This window comes from Pseudomassariella vexata (genome assembly GCF_002105095.1).
Source record: "Pseudomassariella vexata strain CBS 129021 chromosome Unknown BCR38scaffold_2, whole genome shotgun sequence".
In the NCBI taxonomy this organism is placed as follows: Eukaryota; Fungi; Ascomycota; class Sordariomycetes; order Amphisphaeriales; family Pseudomassariaceae; genus Pseudomassariella; species Pseudomassariella vexata.
Window position 1 is genome coordinate 2,794,673 of NW_024467957.1, and position 22,731 is coordinate 2,817,403.

Here is a 22,731-nt window from a genome sequence, read left to right on the forward strand (position 1 = left end):
TCTCAATAACAATATCTGAGCTTAAAGGCAAAAGTCCAACCCCTTGAAAGCCTGCACGAATATTTCTTTCGGTCAGGCTCTTCTTGAATGCGTCGCAAAATGCCGGAAGAAAGTCCTCCTTTGTGATATGCGCGTCGCGTAGCAGTCGGTTTGCCATATCTTCAACAGCACTTAGCCGGGGAGGAAATGCTTGCGAATCTAGCTCAATTATCCTTTGAATAATCGTATTTTCTTCTAGTTTTGTTAAATTCCGACCGTTGGCTTCGATATTGCGACGTGATTGACGTTTTTGAAGACGCGCCTGGAGAGTAGTATTCGAGACTTTGTAGATTGTTGCAGCACGTCGGATACTAAGTGTTGAGTCATTTCTGATAGCCTGAGCTGCAAGGAGTAATTGAGATTCTTTTTGAGCAGAATCTATCGAGAATTAGTTGCGTGGTAAAGTTAGGAAGTTTAGTTCTATTTTTTGCTATGGGCGTGACCCGTTCGGTTGGGTGACCCGTTCGCTTGTGGACTACGTTATGTCATAGTGACCGCTATATTTGATGTACGCGTTGCATCACGGTAGGTTGGTGTTCGGGAGGCTCTGTAAGGGTGCTTTGAGTAGAAGGAATGAAGGAAGGGTTTGACACACTAGCTACACTAGCAAAAACACTGCTTTCTCGGCCTAGGTGAACTGTGGTGCTCATATTATACTTCAATTTTTTTATCACTCTGTTGTGCTGTTGACTTTATCACCTAATTACGATTTGGTTTTCTAAGTGCGTGGCTTGTGTGGTGAATAGTTGCAATGTAAAGCGACAAATGATATCTATGGCGGTCATAGCATTGGACTTTCTACGTGAAACACTTTGCCTATGCTCTCTACAGAAGCACATTAGACTTGTCTAGTAAATCTCGCCTCCTTACCTGACAGCCTCAAACCCACCGCCATGCCACTTTCGTCAACTTCGAATATGAATCTTTCCACCGCACCAGCCCCTACCGATCCAGTGTCCATCCATGTGATACAGGTCGGAGTGCCCATATCCGCCGGCGCACTTCTATCCTGAAAGACACTCATGAACTGCTGTAAGTTGTCCTTCGCCACGTTACTCGGATAAAGCCTGAAGTCCAAGTCTTCCAAGTCAATCCCAGCGGCATCCGCAGCCTCAGCCCTGAGATCAATCCCATTTACCTCCAAGCCAGTAACCACAAGTCCTGGCCCCTCGTCCGTGACATTCAGCACCACGAGACTCCCCTCATCATCCCCCACGAAAGTCCCCGCATACCGTGCTGCCATCTCCTTAGCAGCCAACTCCTCCAATTGCAGCAAAGCCAGTGACACTAAATCTGCGTACACATTCAAATCGACGATCCCGTCCGTATCATGCGCCAGAATAGCAAACCCAGCATTAAAGTCCGGGACGAGACCGAAATAGCTGCTGTATTGCCCGATAGCGCCGGTCTTGGTGTACACATCCAGAATCGATGAATTTGCATACTGCCCCGCGTGGTAGACTTCCCAGGGTCGACCCACGCCGTTGCGTAGATTGGAGGTATCGGCGATAGGCTGCAGCCAACGGCGGGTTTGGGAAGCGGAAAGCAGCTTTGATGAGAGGATGGAGTGGCCGAAGCGGGCGAGGTCGTTGGAGGTGGTGTAGAGAGAGAGAGAGGGTTGTTCACCGGACATCGAGGAATCGATGTAGTTACCGAAAATTTTGGGGTTGGTGGTGGTGGTGGTGATGTTTTTGTTGTTATTGCTCAGAAGGCCTGTTTGGCTCATGTTTAGCGGGTTGAGGATGGAGCTTGATAGGGTATTGCAGAAGGAAGTGGAGGTTTGGGATTCGAGGGCGAAGGCGAGGAGTTGGAATGCTGCGTTCGAAATCATGGGCGTGGTGTCTGGGAGGAAGACAGCTGGTTTTGAGGCAAATGCATCGAGGAATTTCTGCTTGTCGCAGGAGGTTCCGATAGTGCACGCATGAGCTAATTCTTGTTAGCAACCATGGCTTTACTTGAAGCTTTCTGAACTGACAGTCTCGCGCAATCCCAGAGATATGACCAGCCAAACTACCGACAGTGACCTTATCCCAGTTGACGCTGAAGTCGGAAGATATACTGGCTGCTGCAGTGATTTCTGGTAGGAATTGCGTAATGGGCGCATCCCAGGACTCGTCTCCGATCTCAGCCAGCCAAGTGTACACGGTGAAGAGCTGCGTCAAAGTCCCAACGGGGAACACCGTATTATTGGTAACATTCTCAGCTTCCTGCGACTCGATGGCCGTATGCTGGTATTCGAAGAACACAGGGTCTTCTTCAGCATTCTCTGCTCCCGAGAACAAAATCACGGAGAAGGAGGTGGTGTTGGGTGTAATGGGGCCGAAATCCTCGCTTCCTCCAACTGCTATGAGCTGATCGAAGAGATCTGTAAAGTCTTGTGTAAATGATTGGATTGTTTTCGAGTTCTTGTCTATAGTCGGCGCTGGGTAGTATGCTCGAAGGATAGGGCAGGGCTGGTAGACTGCTTGGCCATTGGCCGCTGCAATGAGCGTAATGACCGAAAGGATAGTGAATAGTGCATGCATAACGAACGACTAGCTGGTGACACTATTCTTCAGAAGTGATGCACATGATGATTCGCAAAACTATCCTATCCAAAAACGAGCGCGTGGCCGACTTATATGCGACCGCATAGCATTGCGGAGGCTAGGATTGTGACGCTCACTGATCAATATTGTTTAGGAATGCTATGATGCGGCATAGTTACAAATCTCCGTTTCAAACTCCGGTCTCCGATTCGTATTGAGGTCGGGACCCCAAACTAGCTATGACACTGCCACGACTAGTGCTAGGAGGATCGCTACCAAGCACCACGAGCCTCAGTAGAATGTGGCACAGCATAATCGAAGTAAGGAGTATTAATAAGAAGATTTCCTGTCGGTGGTTGTGGTTAATAAATATGTTCGTCTGAGTTTGAAGAACATTCGTGCCCGGAATGCTAGCTTCGAAAAACAAAACCACGATCATCTGCAGTGTTGCTGCTATGTGACCACCAATTGTGACTACCTTTACCCAGATCAGGACTGCGGCACATTGAACCGTGTATAATAAAAGCAAAACCCCTCTATGATGCCATATCATAACTTACTCAACTATGTCCAGAGGTGTCGAAGATTTGACAAACTCGGTAGAGTTCAGTTTGGTAGCTGTTGCAAACAGTTTTGTGTCAACCGGAAACACTACAAAGTTAGTTTGTGATGCACAATCCACCAGATGAAAATATTGCACATCTAAAAATTCATGTCTTGATGCTCTTGAACTTCAATGTGACTCCCCTGATCAAACATCGCAGATTTAAGAAGTCATCATGACTTACCCGTTATGCCTCACATACGGCCAGCGCGCCGCGCAGCACCCTAATCCTGTGGCCAGGCGACTCTTCGAGATTGCTAAGGCCAAGCAGTCGAATCTCGTGGTATCAGCAGACCTGACTGGCACGGAGAGTCTTTTGAAATGTGCTGACTGTGAGTCCCAACCATCTGCATCCCGCGATGCAGCAACTCGTACTGGACCCACCCACTAACACGAAATCCAGCTCTTGGCCCATATATCGCCGTTTTCAAAACTCATATCGAAATCGTCAAAGACTTCTCTAACAAGACGGTCCAAGGGCTCAAATTGCTGGCTCAAAAGCACAATTTTCTCATCTTCGAGGACCGCAAGCTCATCGACATCGGCAACACGGTTCAGAAGCAGTATCACGGGGGCGCGCTCCAAATCTCCGAATGGGCTGATGTTGTGAGCCTGAGCGTCCTCGGCGGGGATGGCATAGTTGACGCCCTGGTCCAGACCATCACGACAGCCTCCTTCCCACATCGCGGCCAACGCGCTCTCCTGATTCTGGCCGAGATGACCTCAGAAGGAAGCCTGGCAACGCGTCATTATACCGAAGAGTGCGTCGAAGTGGCGCTGTCGCAAAATCCCGAGGTTGTTTTGGGATTTGTTGCGACGAAGGCATTGCACACGTCTGATGTTGCGAGTGGACGGGATTTTGTTACTTTCACGACTGGTATCAGCCTGTCCGAGTCGGGGGACGAGCTGGGGCAGCACTGTCAGACACCTGCTTCTGCTATTAGCCGTGGTTCGGACTTTATTATCGCTGATCGGGGCATATATGCCGCTGAGGTCCCCGTAGATGCTGCGAGACGGTACCAGGAGGCGGGGTGGAAGGCGTATTTGCAGCGTACTCACCACGATGCGTAGATGCCAAATTGAGACTGGAATGGTGAGGTAGTACCAAAAAATCTGGTATGACTACTACAGCGGGCTTGACACCAATAAGGATATTGCAGACACCAGGTTAAACTTAGCACTAGTTGTGGTTACTGAAAGATTATGTAGCGTAACCCACAGAGCATGAGCTGATTCAGTACCTTGATTTGAATTCAGGGGAGCAGTCAAGGATATAACAACTTCAAAGCACATTAATGTCTCTTGCCACCTTGATGTATCTTTTTAGTTACGCTCCATCACCTAGCGTCAGCATTATCTCTACAGGAGGAGTATATTACCTTCTATAAACTTGTAGAAAACAGTAAGACTCCAACCCCTTGGTGTTGTAAACAGATATCATATTACTCGCAGACCCATGTCAGCGACATATTACAATAGATATACCTAATATGTGAGTAACAATACAGTCATTTCTAATATAGCATTTCAAACGAGTTACCGGGATATTTAAAGTTCATCAAGCAGAGGATCCCAAGCCTCGCGAGTATGAAATCTGTCAGCCTGGCAGCAGAAATGACATTCAAGCTGATCACTGCTTGTCCCATATATTGACTTCCTAAAGTATAATCATCACATCTTTAATATTTCCACGTCTACATAGACCACTATTGACTAAAACATTTGGACCAATGGATCATTACGATATCAATCCATGGGCGTGGTCGATACTTCTAATATAGTCTTCAAGTACGACCAACTAAGATTAGCATACTGAGACAACGCCTTTCACTCCTGTTGGTGGCATATAACCGACTACTTATGTAGATTTCATAGATAAATGCTTCCTCAGACTGAGTAGAGTCCGCAGAGCGAATGGAGCTAAATGAAGCAGGGAGTAACGCTATAGTCCCTGGCGGTGTGAGACGACTAATCTAAATTTAGTTAGTTCTTCGACCTTCCATATTCAACCACCGATTCCTGGGCCACACCATCCACATAGAATGCTCACTTGCATGTGCACCGACCCGTAATTCTATGCAAGAAAACTTGGCTCGACCTTACTACCAGCCCGACAACGTCACAGCCACTTTTGCGACTGTCTAGCAAGATTACGGATGAGATCTCATTCACTGTCCCGAAAGCTCACGCACGCTGAAAGGATGCCGTATGTGGAAAATTCGAGCAGGTTATCATTTACCCTAGACTATGAACAACAATTGAAGAGTTCTTGGTCTCGGACATCATCCATCACCATAAATCTGGTTAGTTGCCAAATTTCAGCCTGAATGAAATCATTGGAATGGTCGTCAATAACGCCACCACGGACACCGAATACTGTGAGGGATCAATGGGCATACGCAAGTAAGTCAATAGACCCCATGGCATTTGGCTGCATACTGAAACCAGTTCGAAGGGCTCAAAATTTTGTGGACAGGTTTATACAGAAGTTTTAATTGTCTTAGTAGATAAACTGAGAAAGTCGAACAGACTAGTGGCTAAAGACTTCGAACTAAACCTAACAAGTTTGAGCTGATTACAGTTCTGACGAGAATTAGAACGTTGGAGCGGCTTAGGATGATCCCGAAACCGACAACTATATGAGACCCCTTGGGGAGAAAGTGGACGAAGAGATTGCTACCGACCAGACTGACCCAAGCCAGAGATATTAAGCCAATTCCCATCTCGCAGCAGTCAATGCCTCTAACCTCTCTAGCTCCTTTATCCTGTAGGCTGCTGGAGCTGGAGTGACTGCCACAGGTTCGCATCCGTCAACGGCGAGCAAAATATAATGCCAGCAACCACAACAGTCCCCGGGAATTATGTCCCAGATCAGAAGTAAGCATATATCATTAACAAATTCAGAATAAAACCAAGTATGTAACTAATGTGTCTTTTTCGATATAAAAGAAGAAGAATTTTCAGCGACATGTTGATTCAAAGCATAACAGTGGCCGTTATTACCACTTTGCCGTAGGTGGGTGTCCCTGGCAAATTCCGGCACACCATTATAATGCACTAACGGACCACTTCGGAAGATCGCACTCCATATATGGGCTAGAAAACCTTAGGTGAAAACACATAGAAAGGCCCATCTCCTCAGAAAAACCAAGGATGTTTTAATTGAAGATTTGAAACGGAAAGCTGCAGAAGAGAAGATTACAAAAGCCATATTCACCCCAAGATGGGATATTGGAGAACACGCCACCATTTACAGCAGCTTCGCAAGGCCGACCTCATGAATAAACTTACCAAAAACTGGATCAATGGTCAATCCCCCCATGTCAAATGGCAACCGGGCGACCCCAAGGCTGAAATAAGGTGTCAACTATCTCGCCAGGAAGTCCGACCTGGCATTAATCACAGATCTTACCACGGCCCGGCGAAAGAGTCAGAAGCGCAAGGCTGAAGTCCACTGCCTCGAGGAATGCCTCCCACGTATTGAAGATGAATAAGTCCTATCGAATGGTCTAATAACTACTGCTGTCGGTGTCACTATGGATCCCACGTTGATGAAGAAAGCTATGCTGTTGGTACTGTAGTTGATACTTTAAGCCCGAGCGCGATACCCAGCCCACCTCCAGTGTGTTTGGAGCACGCAACAAATTCTTTTATAGTCCTAATATTAGTACGTAGTGTATCATTATTTTTAAAAACGAGCCATGTGAAACGTAATATTGAGGATGTAAGTAGGTCTTAAAGACTTGGTAGTGTCAGCTGTTCTTTACCCAAAACTCTCAAACTAAATACTCCGCCACATACCCCCTCAACCTCCCCAACGCCTCCCTAACCACCTCCGTCTCATTCACATACCCAATCCTCACAAACCCCTCAAACCCCTTCCCGTGGCCAAAGCACTTCGAGCCCGGCAAGAACATAACCTTAGTCCTCTCCAACACATCCATACAAAACGCCACATCATCCACCGGACTCCCACGCTTCCCGAGAAACCGCACAAAAGCCGTCGTCCCCGCCGTCGGCTTGACCCACTCCACCGTGCCCGGATGCTCCCTCACAAATTCTTCCAACAAAGCCAAGTTCGTCCTCGCGAGCGCCAGGTTCCGCGCTATAAGCTGTGGTCGCACGTCCGCGCTGAGCGCGTAACGGGAGACTTGGTCGTCGAGCTGCGAGACGCTGATCGTGGTGTAATCCCGCGCCACAGCGACTTGCTCGATGATGGAAGGGTCGCGGGACGCGATCCAGCCTAGGCGGACGCCGGCTAGGGCCCAGGCCTTAGACATGGAGGAAGTTACGATGCTTTTGTCGTATCCCAGGGAGAGGATGGATGGGGGGACTTGAGCAGGTGGGAGGTTGTGGAATAGGGGTCTATAGACTTCGTCGGAGAAGAGGATGATGTTATGCTTTCGGGCAATGTCCACGGTTTTGGTGAGGATGTCTTTGTGGATGGTGGCACCTGTTGGATTGTTGGGGTTGTTGATAACGATCATCTGTGCGTGGGTCAGCTTCGATATTGGATATGTTGAATAGTGTTCTGTGAGCTCTGACAGTTGAATAACTGACTGACCTTCGTATTACTCTTTATCATTCCCTCGAGTGCGTTCACATCAGGCGCGTATCCATTATCTGCCTGGAGTTTCCATAACGAAATTTCCGCACCCAAACTCCCAGGCACAGCATACAGCTGCTGATAAGTAGGAAACACGCATATGACGTGATCGCCCGGTCCAACCAGACTGTAGAACACCAAGTAGTTTGCCGAGATAGCACCTGGAGTCACAATGACGGACTCCACGTCCAGTGAAGTTGAACCCCCATCGCCTTCATACAGGCTGGCTATGTTTTGGCGCAACTTATCTGATCCTCTAATGGCACCGTAGCCAAGCCTTGTAGACAGGTCCAGGGGTGGAGGTGCATCCGTGTGCCTGTTAAACTGCACGAGTTGGTCGATGGAGATGGACGAGCAGCACGTCTCGGCTACGTTGAGAACACCCGGGGTGGTCTCGTATTTGTCCATCCATTGCTCGACATCGAAGGGCGGTATTTTGACCATTTTGACCGAATCATGCAAGCGGGGTTTCGCTGCGTAATTTCGTCGAAGAAATCGGGTTCTAGGAAGAAGATCGTAAGTTCTTATATACAATTATTACCGCTGCTTTCAAGCAGTTCAGTAGACGGCGAGGTCGTTTGTTATTACCCACTTCTTCAGGGAATCTGTGCAGAAATAAGTATAGCTTGGCTGTTCTATCTACGTCTAGTTCTTGACATGAATTGTCGCCAAACGGCGCGCATGAGATCTTTTAGTGTCTGCGATTCCGGAACGCGGCTGTCGCCGGCAAAGCAAAAAATAATTCTCCACTTGGCACTAGCTGGAGTATAAAAACCGATGAGTTGTCAAGCTGCAAACTGCCGGCACCTCCACGGACTCCTGAATTCTGCTTATGTTCGTCAGTAATCCTCCGAGAGGCCCATGTAGATTCGATATATGGTGTTTCTTTTGCTTTTATTCCCATTACTCCCGCTCGTGAACGCACTACTGCCCCTGCCTCGATCGATGCCTTCGACTGGATGATTGTGTAGGACTACACGACCGCTCCTGCACCCACTGTTACGTAGGGTTAAACTCTTTCTCCTGATTTTATGATTGCACCAAACCCAATGCTTGCCTAGTCTCGATCTTTGCTGTCGATGATACCTCTGCACTAGGACTCATCTCTCGTGGTGCATTTATCCGCTGTATGTTGATCGATGACGTCGATTCGGACATTGAGCCGAGTGAGTTGGAAACCGACCCAGACGATCCAAAAACTCACTCCAACGAGTCAAGGTTGAGTCAAATATCGATTGCGACTAGATAACGACCCCTGGCATCGAGTAGTGTATCACGCGCCGATAATTTTTGAATAGATCGCACACGTTCGATTCGGTTGATATGAAGAACCCAGAGACGGACATAGCCAAGTTTTAAAACGTGAAGTAGCCCAAATTCCACACAGCACAGTAAACCAATTGATCCAGTATCCGATCCAGAACAACGCAGCAGGTAGTAAGATAATCGGTATACACTCAAATCTCGTAGATCGAACCCTTTGAACAGGTAGTTCTTTCGGAATGTCTCGCACAGATTGAGGAGGGAGACTGAGAAGCAGAGTGACATTGCTAGTAAGACATAAAAGGTTGTCGACCGATTGGCGGCATAGCCCTTGAGAGACCAGAGAGAGGCGGAGATATAGATGTAGTGGACTAACAGGACATTAAGAAAGTTTACTGTCTAGTACACGCCGGGGAAACGGCCAGCCATGATGGGCCGGATGTCGTCGAGTGGGGCACTTAGAAGTCTGCGTGCTTATAGGACAGTTATGCTCCAGAATTGACCGGCTTTCAGTGTTTTTGCTTTGCCAGCTTTCGTGAATGAAGATACGTTGCAGAAATGAGATATGGGCTAGATATGCTAAGGAATGGAATTACGCCCCCGCGCAAGAGAAAATATGATTTGATCCAAGAAGCTCTAATCAAGTCTCCACATAGGGAAATCTCAGGAACCAGGAAGATACACCTCGATAAGGTGGTATGTGTCGGGTTCCAAGTATTGGGGCTGTATTGGTATTATGAAGGTGCATGGGGGCCCGTAATTTCTACAATCCTAGCCTGCCTGCCTCGTAGCCTTCCATAACTGAGGCCACAGCTTCCCATAGTATGTGTGCCAATATATAATTGGTCTGGAAGACGCAGGCAGACGCGGAGTTACTCTATTTGGTCAACCAAGCACAGCTCGAGACGGACGTCAAAAAACACATATCCCTCTCAATGCCAAGGACTCTTCACACACTGTTGTCTGACATTGAAATTAATTGTCGCCTCTATGGCAATAAACTCATGCCGCCGGGTTGACAGAAGTTGCCATTTCTCTTCTTTTTGTGTCGCTTATTGTTCGTGCTATCATGTCATAAAATCTTTTGCTTGCACGTTTTTAATGTGACTCGTCCCACCAGTAGCCATGGCCAGGCTCTTGAGCCTCTTAGAACCCAACCGACTTGGAAAGGGGGGGAAGTGGTCGGGAAGCGATTGGGAAGTGATCGGCGAGCTGAGTCTCGGAAACGGGCATAGTCTAGCATCACTTCTGCAAGTCCAACGCCATGTCCTGTCACGTAAGGTAACCTTTTGGACAATCCCCAAACGGCTTTCGGCTTATAATGGTTACATTCTAACTTAGCACATGCGTACGGAGCCAGCCGTTGCCTCACTCCATATTGGTACCACCAGAGCCAAATCAAGAATGGCATACTATTCATCGATGGAGGAATTACCACCTATGCTGATCGAACGTATGCCAATGTAACAACCTGCTGGATGTAAACTGCAGTATTTACATGTACCTCGTCACCGATGTTACTACTTCGAAGCCCGCAAACCATGACAATATCAACCAAACGGGTCCATTCATCACAGGTCCCAGTAAGTGTTAGATGACGAAGTACTTAATGGATCTGCCTCAGGCTTCTACTGACTTCTCAAGACAACTACGTCATCACAGTTGATATGAGAACTTCGTGGGATTGGAAAACCAACATCAGTGAAGTGGCCTTGAACAAATCGCTCGCCTTGAAAACGGCAAACTACGTCCCAGATGTTCAAATGGGCGCTCTTTTCCACGGCCCAGCAGACGACACTCAAGTCTACCTTGACGGGGGTGTGACACCGGACATAAACACCTCTTTTACAGGCTGGCAGTCTCCCACTGCCAAGCAGTACAATCTGTATGATTATCTTTCGTGGGGCTTCAAATCGGTTTACTAATGGTTTTATCCGCTCCCAGATGGGGCTTCGATACCGAGAGCCACGGTTGGACACAGTACGATGTCGTTCTGGATGCGCCGGAGAGGTCAAGTTGGGGTGCTTCTGCCGAAGCACCGGAACTTGGTCTTGCTTTTTACTTAAACGGCATGGTCACCAACATGTCTTCTGATACAGATAAAGGTGACAATACTCCACCTACTAATCTCGAAGGCATGATTGTTCTCGACCTCCAGAATCATACGGTACTGTTCACCGAGCCACCAAGGACTGGATAATGACGCTAAATCTTTGACATACAGGCTAAGAATACATCTACCGACATCATTACTGAAGATGGCGGCCCGCGAATCGGAGGGAGTATGGTCTATATACCTCGCATTGGCGACATGGGAGTCTTGATTTCGTTTGGTGGAGCGACAGGAACAAAAGACTCTCTACAGACAGGTTTCTTGAAAAAACACTTAAAAATACGCAGGAGATTATCCGTGGGCTGATTGGGTTTATATGGTACCCCCTACGCTGGCTTATTGGGCTGTGCAGACGGGGGATGAGGAGTTGACGAGCACGGCGGTTGAGCAGTGTGGTTTATATCGTGATGTCCTTGCTGTGCCTGACGGGGAGGAGAGCGGGGGGTTGTGGCATCATATCATTGGGCCCGAGACGGAGGATTTAGGGATTTGAAGTACGGGGAATGCGTGGGCTGCGGCGGGGATGAGTCGGGTTTTGGCTACGGCTGAGAAGTTCAAGTCGGAAACCGGATCAGGGGTGTTGGATGAATCCAAGTCTTTTGGGCTCAAGCAGCTGAAGGAAACTATCCGCGCTATCCTCGACGGCGCCATTGCCCTTGACGAGGCCGAGCCCGATGAGTCGCTCTTGAGGAACTATCTGAATGACACGACGTGGTCCGGTGAACTATCCGGTACGACGCTGCTGACGGCCACGGCGTACCGCATGGCGCAGCTCGAACCGCATGAGTTTGGATCTCGGTACGTGGACTGGGCAGATGAGAAGAGGGATGCTATTCTTGAGAGGATAGACGAGGATGGTTTGTTGTCTCCGGTTATCAATCCGTTGAACTGGGGAGATAGGACGCCAGGGACGGAGTCGCCTGAGGCGCAGAGTTTTGCCATTTTGATGTTTGCTGCGTATCAGGACTACAACGAGGGGTGGTGAGGTGAAGACATAGATGCTTAAGGGTAGATGTATGCTTGATAGAAATTTTCAACTTGCGAAGTTTGCTTTAATAAGGCTAGAGCAAATACCTCGTATTTCCCTGCAGAACCTTGTAACGACTTTGAAGAAATTTACAGATATGTAATACGTATGGATCATGAGATCTCTTTTCGGGACATTTGATGCGGGTTAGGAGGATCCGCTATTTTCATCAAGGCCTACCTCAACCATGCTGTCTATACGACATGTCACGTATCTTCTCAGTGTAATCGAACTTTTCTCAGTCACAAGTAATATTGGATTATATAGCAAATCAGTACGAAATTTCTCTATGTCAATAATCTATCCCATACTTGGACTACTCTTCCCTTTATTTACTCGCGCCCTCCTCAGCAATCTTCCTCGCATTCCCCTCCAGCCCCGCCAGCAACCTCGTCGAACCACCTGGAATCACCATCTCAAACGTCTCCCTGATAACCGCATACTCATAATACCCACACCTAGCAATCGGCATCGTCTTCCCAATATCCAGACGTCCCTCCGTCAACACCTCATCCGCTATATGCACCGCCTCCACCCTCCCAATCACCACATCGACCGTCCCCATAGGCGAATCCCCCGGCAATCTAATCGTACTATGGTACTTACACTCGAACTTGACCGGACTCCTCTTCACCATCGGCACATCCGACAACCTGCCCTTTTCCTTCTCCAACCCAGCCTGCTTGAACTCATCGATCCCATGCGGGAATTGCTCGGCGGTGGTGTTGACTTCGTTCCGTAAATCCCACGTGGCCAGGTTCCAGACAAAGCGGCCGGTGGATTCGGCGTTGATAACGGTGTCTTTGCGCGTTCCGTCCTCGGTCTGGTTCGAGGAGAACATGACGTACGGCGGGTCGAAGGTTAGATTGTTGAATTGGCTGTAAGGGGCTAGGTTGGCATGGCCATCCTTGGTGAGAGTGGAAATCCAGCCGATGGGACGGGGAACAACGCATGCCTGCTTGGCGGGTTAGTGAGTTTGGGATGATGAAGTAGAAGTTGTGTTACGGGCCTTAAATGGATCACGGGACAGGCCGTGGTCGTCTATGCCGGGTCTGTAGTACATAATGGGGGTGCGACTCTGTTTGGTATACTGTGGACCGTATTACAAGATCTGCTTACTTTCAAAGTTATGTCTCCAGCCGAGAGAAAGTATTACAATATCTGCTTACTTTCAAAGTTGTGTCTCCAGTAAGAAGTGTGTACGTAACCATTGGTGACGCTTACTTCCCCGCACTGTCTAGGGACGGACGCTATCAAACCCCCACTTAGTGAAATACCTTCAGTTAAGAATAAACCTTTTTTCACGTCGTTATAAGCTAGCAATGCATTAGCCTTTAATGATTTGGTGTATGGTGTATGTTCATAGATTTATATAAAGGCCAAAAAAAGATGTTTTTTTTCTTCTTCTATGATGGTTACTTCTGGTTTGAGGCGGGGTTTTGTAGCCCTACACTTGGCCGTACCTTCCCATCTCTCATATAAATTATATCATCGTTTATACTATACGCTATAAGAGCCACTTGCCCTGAATGTAATGGGCACCTCCAGGGTGTTTTTAATTTATATGACCAGCCGGCATAGCCTATATGTTGATTACTTAGCATGTCAATAAGGCGGCGCTAAATAGTCTCAGGAGGTGCATTCAAACCCAGGCTCTACGCCCAATTATACATACTCTTCTCAAAGCTTATAGTCTTGTGAGACTACAGTTTTGAAAGTGGCAGTCCTTGAGAATTTTCATCGTAACCCGAATCTGCGAGTCTTCCTGATAAAATACTTCAAGAAGTTTGTTGCGATTCTTTTCGAGTTGGAAAGACTGTCGGTGCCTCGTGAAGACATTGCCAGAATCACTGGCCACAGACCTGAAACCGGCGTTATGTAGAGAGCCGTCATCTTCCTGCTGCCTAAGTAGTCAATGACTTCTCAAGAGTTGCCTATGAAAGACAAGTGTGCACCGAGATCAACGGATCACTCTTTTCTTCCATGAATTCCCCCCGTCGGCCAGGTTGGTTTATTGGGTTCTGTTATTGTCCCTCCACGGAACATCCAAGATCCACCCACCAAACTGCGGGTTACGTAACGGACATATCTTGGACAGAGTCGCAAACCCATTCGTATGCTGTTTTTATTAAGGCCCAGGCACTGCACCGATGACCAGACGATTGGAAGGCCTCTAGAATGACTCTGCCTTTGTTCTAGAGCGGAGGGCTCGGCAGTATCCTTCAGTAACTTATCAGATGAGTTTCTTATTCGCTAGCAATGTCTGCGTAGAGACTTAGCTGATATCTAAAATTATCTCAATCTTTATCGTCGTATGGAAGGCCCGGTAGTAATTGAGTTTATGAATAGCCCAAGCTAGATGGCATTATCGGGAGGTTGTTCGAAGATCGGACGGTTGAGTTTTAGTTTCCGACAACCAAAGTACTGTTTGCTAGATCCTGTCATTGGTTAGGAGTCGCCCGTTATGAGAAATCTCAGTTGTTGTAGTCCAAGCCTTTCCCAACTGTGAACTGTTACTACATGAAACCAACGCTTTTTCCGGCGGCATATGAAAGCGTCAATATATGCCATTTCTGTACGATGAACATGACGCATGTGAAATCCATCATATGCTATGTTCCAGGCCCTGGCCTTTTCGTCCAGTCTCAAAATTTATCAACTGGTCTTGGTAATTCGCTCTTGAGATCTCCCCGATTGGTGACAAAGCAGGCCTTGATGCCCCTCTGGACCATCAGCTGAATTTTTGAGCACAGCCTAGACTTCGGTCGATTGAGGGTTATCCCTTGATGGCAACCGGGGTCACCAACACTCATACAATTCAACCGAAGTAAGAACGGCTTTCTACGTTCTTTCGTCAGATCGCTTCATCACACCACATTGGTTGGCCAGGCCTCATTGTCTGCCCATCACAGCATGGTCATCTTTTAGCGACCATGGCTCCCGAGTCTCGCCCAACCGTAGGCTCAGCCTTCCATGACTGCTCGCGAATAGAGTTCCATATACTACTCTCTCTCGAGTGTGCAAATGATTGACTCGAGTCGTCGTCTTTACATCTTTTCTTGTGCGTCTCCACTCAGATATTAACTGCCGTGATCTACGACAATCTGGTGCGAACCTTCTTCGCCCCCGTCGAAATCTCGATGGACTGGGGGCATCTCGACGTCTTGGGTGAATCTGTCCACATATCACATATGCTGTGATCCAGCACTGACGAAAGCTCTAGACCTTTCGTGTTGCTCCGGCCATCCGGGAATCCATCTCCAGTTTTGACGCTTCTAACAATAGTTCTCAAAAGAAATGCGCGCGAGATAGATCTCGATTGCGTTTATTGGTCTAAACCTTCCCTATAATCCCGCTCTTCGGTATTTGCACTGAGTATGCTTTAGGCTTCCCAATAGGTCGTTATGATTGAATAGCAACTCGAATCGGTCTATTATCGCGAGGAAGGTCATAATCACGAGTCATCGAGATACCTTTCGCGATCCGAAGTCTCAACAGGTGGGTGTATATAATCCTCGTTTTGTCCCCTTTCGAGCCTTACAAATCTGCACCTTGGAACTTCAGATCGACCAGGTATTCCAGATACGGAACAAATTCAAGCTTTAAATTTTCACTTCACAATGTTGAACAAATTCTTCCTCGCCGCCCTTCTCTTGGGCCAAACTATGCTGGCCATCCCTCTCCCAGACACTGATCTGGCTAAATCACACGAGGCTAGTGTTCCTGATGTAGGTCGTCGCCTCCACGCTTTCCAAGTGCCAATCTAACCATTGAGAGACCGAGGTGAATGGCAACCTCATTGCGCGTGCCCCTCCGGACGACGCTATGTATGCTCATCCGGATGACGCGGATTATCATCCGAAGGTGGACAAGCGAGACGAGATTGAACACAAACACACCAACGCGCTGGAACAGAGGAACGCCCCTGAGATCAACATCGACGACCTCCCAGAAAATTTGGCGCAGAGAGACATCGAGATGAACCAAGCGGAAAACCAACCCGGCGAATTGAGCGAAAATCACGTGGAGAAGCGAAACGAGATTGAAGATGACCACACCAACGCGCTGGAACAGAGGAATGCTCCTGAGATTAACATCGACGATCTCCCAGACAACTTGGTCCAGAGAGATGTCGAGGTGAATCAAGCGGAAAACCAGCCCAGTGACTTGAGCGATAATCACCTGGCGAAGCGAGACAAGATTGAAGATGACCACACCAACGCGCTGGAACAGAGGAATGCTCCTGAGATTAACATCGACGATCTCCCAGACAACTTGGTCCAGAGAGATGTCGAGGTGAATCAAGCGGAAAACCAGCCCAGCGACTTGAGCGATAATCACCTGGCGAAGCGAGACAAGATTGAAGATGACCACACCAACGAGCTGGAACAGAGGAATGCGCCTGAGATCAACATCGACGATCTCTCAGACAACTTGGTCCAGAGAGATGTCGAGGTAAATCAAGCGGAAAACCAACCCAGCGACTCGAGCGATAATCACATGGCGAAGCGAGACAAGATTGAAGATGACCACACCAACGAGCTGGAACAGAGGAATGCGCCTGAGATCAACATCGATGATCTCCCAGACAACTTGGTCCAGAGAGATGTCGAGGTAAATCAAGCGGGAAACCAACCCAGCGATTCGAGCTATAACCACGTGGAGAAGCGAGATATTGACCTCCAACCGAGACACGGTATCTTGAAAGGTAAGTTATTGGGATTAGGAGCCAAGAATCGTCTCGGAAGAGGAGGAGGAGGCCGATTAGGAGGCTTCGGAGGAAGGAACCGCGGCTTCTCAAGACTCCACTGCCGAGGACGATGCGGAGGACATAAAAAGCGCAATGAGTATAGAGCCAGAGTTGAAGGAACTGAAGACCAGTGAAGAGAGGACGGAACCGGAATTCGGCATCCGGTTGTGAACCGTAAAGTTATCGGCATTTGCAACATGTAATCATAGGACGGGTAGGATTGAACTGGACTGAAGAGGAACTGGCAGTTCGTAGTAACTACTTTGGGACCAAGGTCAACAAAGTTATGTATGCCTTTTATATATGCCTTTATGCATTGATTATGTGCCATTCCCAGTTTGATTCGCTGCGAACTAGGCAGTAGGCGAACCCAGTGCAGCGGGTCCGGCGAACACCCCCCGTCAGCCTCCGTCAAACCCCCCGGCTGGGCCCGATGACACCACGATCAGTCCATTCTACGAAGTCTAGACTCCACTTCTAAGACGCAAGAGCACAAAAGCTGACCACAATCCCAGCGGGCCCTTATTTTCCCGACAAAAACATTCCACTGCTAGGCTGAATGTGGCCCCGGCTGAGCGCTCGGGTTCGCGGCCTTGCCCTGCCCAGGCATTCCTCCCCGCATCATTTACGTCGTGGCCTGACATGAATCGTCTAGTCAATCATCGTGAACCAATTTCCAAAAACTTTGTTGTGGGAAGGCATGGGTGGGATTTCGATCAACTCGCTGGCCGACGGTCACCGGCTTATTGGTTTCGGTGACTTTCGTATAAGACTTCATGTGAGGCTCGACGGAAAATGAGAGGAATTGGCTCATCATCCAACAGCATCAGCATCGCCACTCAAGTAATCACAGTTACAACCATTTTAACTCACTTGTATCATCTGCATCTCGCAACTCAACAATTTCGGACAGACTCCATCTCCTCGAGACCCAACCCTGTCTAATACACCACAACTTCACTTTCAAAAAGAACCACCAAAGCCCCCCAAGAAATCAAAATGATCAGCTCGGCAGCCCCCCGCGTCGCCCGTCAAGTCGTTGGCCGCAGACTCTTCTCCACCCGCACACCCCTGCGAGCTCACCACCCTTCCATGACCCAGGAGCTGCAATCTTTTTTCAAGTCTGAACCCCATCAATCCGCCAACTGGAGCAAGATGGCCAAGACGCGCGCCGTCACCTTTGGCATGTGAGTTTTTCTCCTCGGTCCTTTGAGTCGTTTAGCTTCATTGCATACTAATATTCGCTACACAGCTACGCGACTGGCATGACCACCGTCCTTGGCTGGCCCTACGCCGCTGCATGGGCTCTGGATGGCAAAATGGGCTCCGGGATCTGGTAATCGAACCTCTCTGGCATAGCTCTGGCGTTTGGGTTTTGGCATTTAAGCATTAGAATAAATGCATGGTTGGAGTACTTTCCGGCGGAGGATAGCCGCTGGGCGGGTTTTAGAACCGCTCGAAGTCTCACCCCGACTTTTTCATTTATGGACGTCAATCTGGACTAGACTTCGGATGGCACGGCGTCATTCATCTGTACATATTATACCCCCGGCTCTGTATATATCACTGCCAACTATCTCGATAGAAACTATCAAAATTTGCATCTTTAAAATTACTGGCTCTTGATAGGTTTCTTCTTGATCGACGAAAGTGACGATCTATTCGACTCCTGAAGTGGGTACGAAATATGATGTTGAGCTACGCCCTCATTGCTCCTCGTGAAAGAAGCTATACTCAGCCGTACCGTTCGTTCGGTGCCTCAAGATAGATGGTGAACGTATCGGCCTTTTGCTGTCTCCTTTTTCCCCGTGGTTCTGCCCCGCGATGCCAGCTGCGCAACTTGCTTTATCCATGCGTTGGAAGACCCTAAACGCATAAGGTGATATTATGCTTAATTTTGGGCAAAATAGCCGATATTGGGGAACTATGGGGATGCCGAATATCGTATGTCCCGAGTATCGTACGTCCTCCGCATTGAGGCCTAACTGCCCAGACCGACACTCATCACTTGGCCTTCGCGCTTCATACTTCCGCCTGGTAAACACCGCCACTAATTTGTGCGCCACATAAAGCTTGGTTCTTGCAATCGATTTGTAATTCAATTTCACGCAGTATTTGCGTGGAAGGGGGGATGATGATTGTCCTAACGATGTCGATGGGACTATATTTGTGTAGCGTTTACCCAGCACCTTTTAATGACTCCATGAGCAACACAGAAAGCGGGCTCCGCCCAAAAAGAAATGAGACTAGTTAATGACCAATCCTCTACTACAACGGCATACAGAATACCATTATGTTGTCTTGGCTCCACTCCACACCGGACTACTGGATGTATCATTTCACACAACAACCCTAACAAGCCTAACCCCATACGCATGTCGATTTACTGAGCTTCAATAGTTCAAACACTGATCGTCGGGAAGAATTAAGTTTCCATCTTCGATATCTCGAAATATATATTATCTATTTGCCGTAGCGACCGAACTCGCGGCATCCAACTGAGCGACGGTTATGTGGACCCAACCCGGTTGGTTATTATACGAACCTCATGTTGTTCTCGTCCGCGCAATAAAGGAAGGGATGTATCACCTATCGCCAGGCGGGATAGGCGTGGTGTATAAGCCCAAACCAAATAACCAATAATGTCGTGAGAGCGCGATAGCTTCAGCATGCTTCAACTTTTCGAGGTTAATCATCTGACACATCGTCACGACCACCATTACGCAACATGCTTACCTGCCAGGTGACTCTTAGTTGGCCCCTCCGAGAAGGCCAGCGAGTGCTCCGCCCCCAGCGGCCGCGCCAGCCTTTCCCTTTCCTTTCCCGCCAGCACCGCCCGCACCGCCTGCTCCGCCCGCCGCGCCTCCGAGGAGGCCAGCTAATGCTCCCCCACCACCCCCGGCAGCATTACCCTCTATTGATGGAGTCAGCACAAGTCCGCTCATGAGTTTACTGTAAGATATTTTTGGAGGAGCATACTTCCACCACCGCCTCCAGCGGCCTTGCCCGAATGGTGACGCGGCTCGATCGACAGAGCTGTCACCGAGGTAATAAGGACGAGTACGGCGAGGAACTTCATCTTGACAGAGAGTGTAGTCGCGGGTTGACGGATAATAGTTAAGAGAATGAAAAACGGTCCAGCCGAAAGATGAATAGATACTAGGAAAGGTAGAGATGAATGGTAGTTCCGGATGGTGTGGGTGAAAGTTTTAAGATGAGTGAATGTGGAGAGCAAACATACTTATAGGCATTAGATACACGAGCCTCATCAACTCCCTACTATTCTCCATATTTCAAATATTCCATTGGCCGTTCCATTCTTCTTTCTTCATTTTTCACACTACCTTGAAACCTCGTGGGGTTACAGACTCATCCCGTGCTTGCAAATTGGGAAATTGATGGCTGCCTTTAACTACGTCTGATCTCACATCAGGATAATATTATCAATGCATTTCCTCAGCTCGATTCATGAGGCGCAAATTTGGTTTCAACCCCAAACTTAACTTGTGTAACTCGAATAGTGACTACCGTGCAAACATTTAGCGCCAAGCTTCAGGTAACAGACCATCCGTTCTCTATAGCCAGTCTGCAACAAGCAGATCCAAACTCAGACAAGAACTAAACCACAATTCGTTTCATTGTGGGCATTAAACTTCTGTAGGAGTATGGTTGCTAAGAATACGGCCTATCAGGATGCAAGGTTTTGGAGATATCAACGGGCTGTCCCGATGAGATCGTTATGTGTCTACAATGTGTGACGCCAATGACTAGGCTGGGTGCTTTTGGGTTTGCTGGACGGGGACGGATGCTACGATGACGCTTGTCGGATCTGGAATACCCGTCCTCGTTGTTTTTGGAATACCCCTGGTGAGGATCTATTTACAAAGACCGAGAGCAGAGCCGGTCTGGTGGTGCGCAATGTAGGATGTTGACCGTTTATCTTCTGTTGGACCAATGGTGTGATTAAAGAGACATACCCTATGGCGTGCGATGACGCATTGTCAAGGGAAGTTCATCATTGATCAAGTCAAACCCATCACATGGCTGCGATGGCAAAGGTATGGTCATCACTCAAGGTACACAGGAGCGACTGATCTATACTATTGAGGAGAATGTACTCCATTGTCAATGTTTCAATACAAGAGAACTGATTTGGAAACTTGGCGGAGAGAATGAACCGGGGCTGTCCCTAGCGAGAACAGTCGATGTCTAAATGGAATTAAGAAACATGGAATATAGAGGGAATTCACCATAATGTCAGTCCACTGGTGTCGGCTGAGTCAGGAACACCCAATGCTAGACACTGTGTCTGCGAGGAAGTCGGTGAACGGGCTTATTAGGCGAGACATGTGGTTGCCCTAGCCCTTTGGAATACCCATTTCAATGAATTCGGATTATGTAATAATTTGGGGATCAGTACAAAATTTTCATCCGTCTATATAGAGTGAAGATAGCTAAATGAAATAAACGTTAACGTCACCCACAGGTCATTGCCCCACACGGGTCTTTGCCCAACTTTTCAAGAAATCTTGACTTTCCATCTTTACTTATACTATTCTTCCCTTCCACAACATGGCACGCAAATCTAGTGAAGCTAATCTTCAATTAGCCATCCAAACTAAACGACGCGATCCTCACCTAAGTTGGAACAAGCTTGGTAAAATCTTCAAAGTCGACCATAAAGACATTGAAGCGCCGTTACGAAGGCGTACAACCATTACACATTACTAACATGTCCAAACGGAAAATGACCGAAACCGAAGAGAATACGATTACCCGACGCGTAATTGAGCTAGATTCGCGAACTTTTCCTCCCCGGCTTCGATACGTTGAAGAAATGGCGAATATCCTCCGACGCGACCACGACGCGTCACCCGTCGGCAAGAACTGGGCCTCGAGCTTCGTACGGCGACAACCAGACCTCCGGACGCGTTTAAATCGTTGAATCGATTACCAGCGGGCATTCTGCGAAGATCCTGTCGCGTATCGCGGTTATTTTAAGCGTGTTGCGGACACAATAGCGAAGCACGGCATCCAGCCGGAGGATATCTACAATTTTGACGAGACGGGCTTTTTAATGGGCATGATCTCAACCGGCATGGTCGTTACGAGTACCAAAAGACGTGGAAGGCCTAGGCAAGCCCAGCAAGGCAATAGGGAATGGGTTACTGTCATTCAGGCGGCCAATTCCCAAGGCTGGGCGGTGCCGCCGTACATCATCTTCGCGGCCAAAGTTCACCTCGCTTCGTGGTATCGCGACACCACATTACCGGGCAACTGGGTCGTTGATCTATCCCACAACGGATGGACAACGAATGATATTGGTCTCAGCTGGGCAGCTCACTTCGATCTACACACACGCGATCGTACGAAGGGTGTCAAACGCCTCCTGATCCTTGACGGTCACGAAAGCCATCACTCGATGGATTTCGAACAATACTGCAAGGACCATGGCATCATTACCCTTCCTATGCCTGCCCATTCGTCCCATAAGCTCCAGCCTCTCGACTTGGTGCCTTTTAGTGTTTTGAAACGGGCGTACGGTGTGTTTGTTGAGGGTTTGATGCGACGGCATCATACCCACGTTGCGAAGGAGGATTTCCTTGCCGGTTTTTTGGAGGGGTTTGGCGCTGCTTTTACTGAACAAAACATCAGATCTGGTTTCGAAGCAGCTGGAATTGTCCCTTTTGACCCCGACAGGGTTATATCTGCCCTGGATGTCGCAGAAGTCGCGCGTACACCCTCTGCCGACCCAGAACTCCTACCCCCTATTTGGACTTCTAAGACACCTAGTACCACCC

The 22,731-nt window shown here is 48.3% G+C and overlaps 9 protein-coding genes across 9 annotated transcripts; 5 read left to right on the forward strand and 4 right to left on the reverse strand.

The window, feature by feature from the left end:
- Positions 1–708: 708 nt before the first annotated feature.
- On the reverse strand, positions 709–2,730 carry BCR38DRAFT_521081 (beta-lactamase/transpeptidase-like protein). Its single transcript, XM_040865178.1, has 2 exons — positions 2,015–2,730; positions 709–1,965 (listed from the first exon to the last, which is right to left on the reverse strand). The coding sequence occupies exons 1-2, from the start codon at positions 2,562–2,564 to the stop codon at positions 878–880; spliced, it is 1,638 nt and encodes a 545-aa protein (XP_040720218.1). The 5' UTR covers positions 2,565–2,730; the 3' UTR covers positions 709–877.
- Positions 2,731–3,346: 616 nt separating this feature from the next.
- BCR38DRAFT_385120 (Orotidine 5'-phosphate decarboxylase) lies at positions 3,347–4,360 on the forward strand (the record flags this gene model as incomplete). Its single annotated transcript, XM_040857467.1, has 2 exons — positions 3,347–3,503; positions 3,575–4,360. The coding sequence occupies 2 exons, from the start codon at positions 3,347–3,349 to the stop codon at positions 4,240–4,242; spliced, it is 825 nt and encodes a 274-aa protein (XP_040720219.1). The 3' UTR covers positions 4,243–4,360.
- Positions 4,361–6,947: 2,587 nt separating this feature from the next.
- BCR38DRAFT_455094 (pyridoxal phosphate-dependent transferase) lies at positions 6,948–8,221 on the reverse strand (the record flags this gene model as incomplete). Its single annotated transcript, XM_040861760.1, has 2 exons — positions 6,948–7,658; positions 7,736–8,221. The coding sequence occupies 2 exons, from the start codon at positions 8,219–8,221 to the stop codon at positions 6,948–6,950; spliced, it is 1,197 nt and encodes a 398-aa protein (XP_040720220.1).
- Positions 8,222–10,393: 2,172 nt separating this feature from the next.
- Positions 10,394–11,663, forward strand: BCR38DRAFT_421626 (uncharacterized protein). Its single transcript, XM_040859450.1, has 4 exons — positions 10,394–10,623; positions 10,685–10,925; positions 10,985–11,207; positions 11,265–11,663. The coding sequence occupies exons 1-4, from the start codon at positions 10,539–10,541 to the stop codon at positions 11,457–11,459; spliced, it is 744 nt and encodes a 247-aa protein (XP_040720221.1). The 5' UTR covers positions 10,394–10,538; the 3' UTR covers positions 11,460–11,663.
- A 13-nt stretch (positions 11,664–11,676) lies between these two features.
- Positions 11,677–12,138, forward strand: BCR38DRAFT_471603 (uncharacterized protein; the record flags this gene model as incomplete). The annotated part of the gene is made up of 1 exon (XM_040862869.1): positions 11,677–12,138. The coding sequence occupies one exon, from the start codon at positions 11,677–11,679 to the stop codon at positions 12,136–12,138; it is 462 nt and encodes a 153-aa protein (XP_040720222.1).
- Positions 12,139–12,508: 370 nt separating this feature from the next.
- BCR38DRAFT_455095 (uncharacterized protein) lies at positions 12,509–13,243 on the reverse strand (the record flags this gene model as incomplete). Its single annotated transcript, XM_040861761.1, has 2 exons — positions 12,509–13,135; positions 13,190–13,243. 2 exons carry the CDS (start codon positions 13,241–13,243, stop codon positions 12,509–12,511), a joined length of 681 nt encoding a protein of 226 aa, XP_040720223.1.
- Positions 13,244–15,800: 2,557 nt separating this feature from the next.
- On the forward strand, positions 15,801–17,689 carry BCR38DRAFT_405894 (uncharacterized protein; the record flags this gene model as incomplete). Its single annotated transcript, XM_040857992.1, has 4 exons — positions 15,801–15,908; positions 15,958–16,888; positions 17,140–17,218; positions 17,446–17,689. 4 exons carry the CDS (start codon positions 15,801–15,803, stop codon positions 17,687–17,689), a joined length of 1,362 nt encoding a protein of 453 aa, XP_040720224.1.
- Positions 17,690–17,929: 240 nt separating this feature from the next.
- BCR38DRAFT_481411 (uncharacterized protein) lies at positions 17,930–18,270 on the forward strand (the record flags this gene model as incomplete). Its single annotated transcript, XM_040863372.1, has 2 exons — positions 17,930–18,117; positions 18,183–18,270. 2 exons carry the CDS (start codon positions 17,930–17,932, stop codon positions 18,268–18,270), a joined length of 276 nt encoding a protein of 91 aa, XP_040720225.1.
- Positions 18,271–19,680: 1,410 nt separating this feature from the next.
- Positions 19,681–20,009, reverse strand: BCR38DRAFT_481412 (uncharacterized protein; the record flags this gene model as incomplete). The annotated part of the gene is made up of 2 exons (XM_040863373.1): positions 19,681–19,844; positions 19,910–20,009. 2 exons carry the CDS (start codon positions 20,007–20,009, stop codon positions 19,681–19,683), a joined length of 264 nt encoding a protein of 87 aa, XP_040720226.1.
- Positions 20,010–22,731: the final 2,722 nt, after the last annotated feature.

Bases quoted from the DNA above. Each gene is read 5' to 3' on its own strand.
- BCR38DRAFT_421626 (XM_040859450.1), top strand. From the start codon at position 10,539: ATGTACCTCGTCACCGATGTTACTACTTCGAAGCCCGCAAACCATGAC. The intron at 10,926-10,984 runs GTATGATTATCT...ATCCGCTCCCAG, and splicing joins ACTGCCAAGCAGTACAATCT to ATGGGGCTTCGATACCGAGA. The intron at 11,208-11,264 runs GTACTGTTCACC...TTTGACATACAG, and splicing joins TCGACCTCCAGAATCATACG to GCTAAGAATACATCTACCGA.
- BCR38DRAFT_521081 (XM_040865178.1), bottom strand. From the start codon at position 2,564: ATGCATGCACTATTCACTATCCTTTCGGTCATTACGCTCATTGCAGCG. The intron at 1,966-2,014 runs GTCAGTTCAGAA...AACAAGAATTAG, and splicing joins CTCTGGGATTGCGCGAGACT to CTCATGCGTGCACTATCGGA.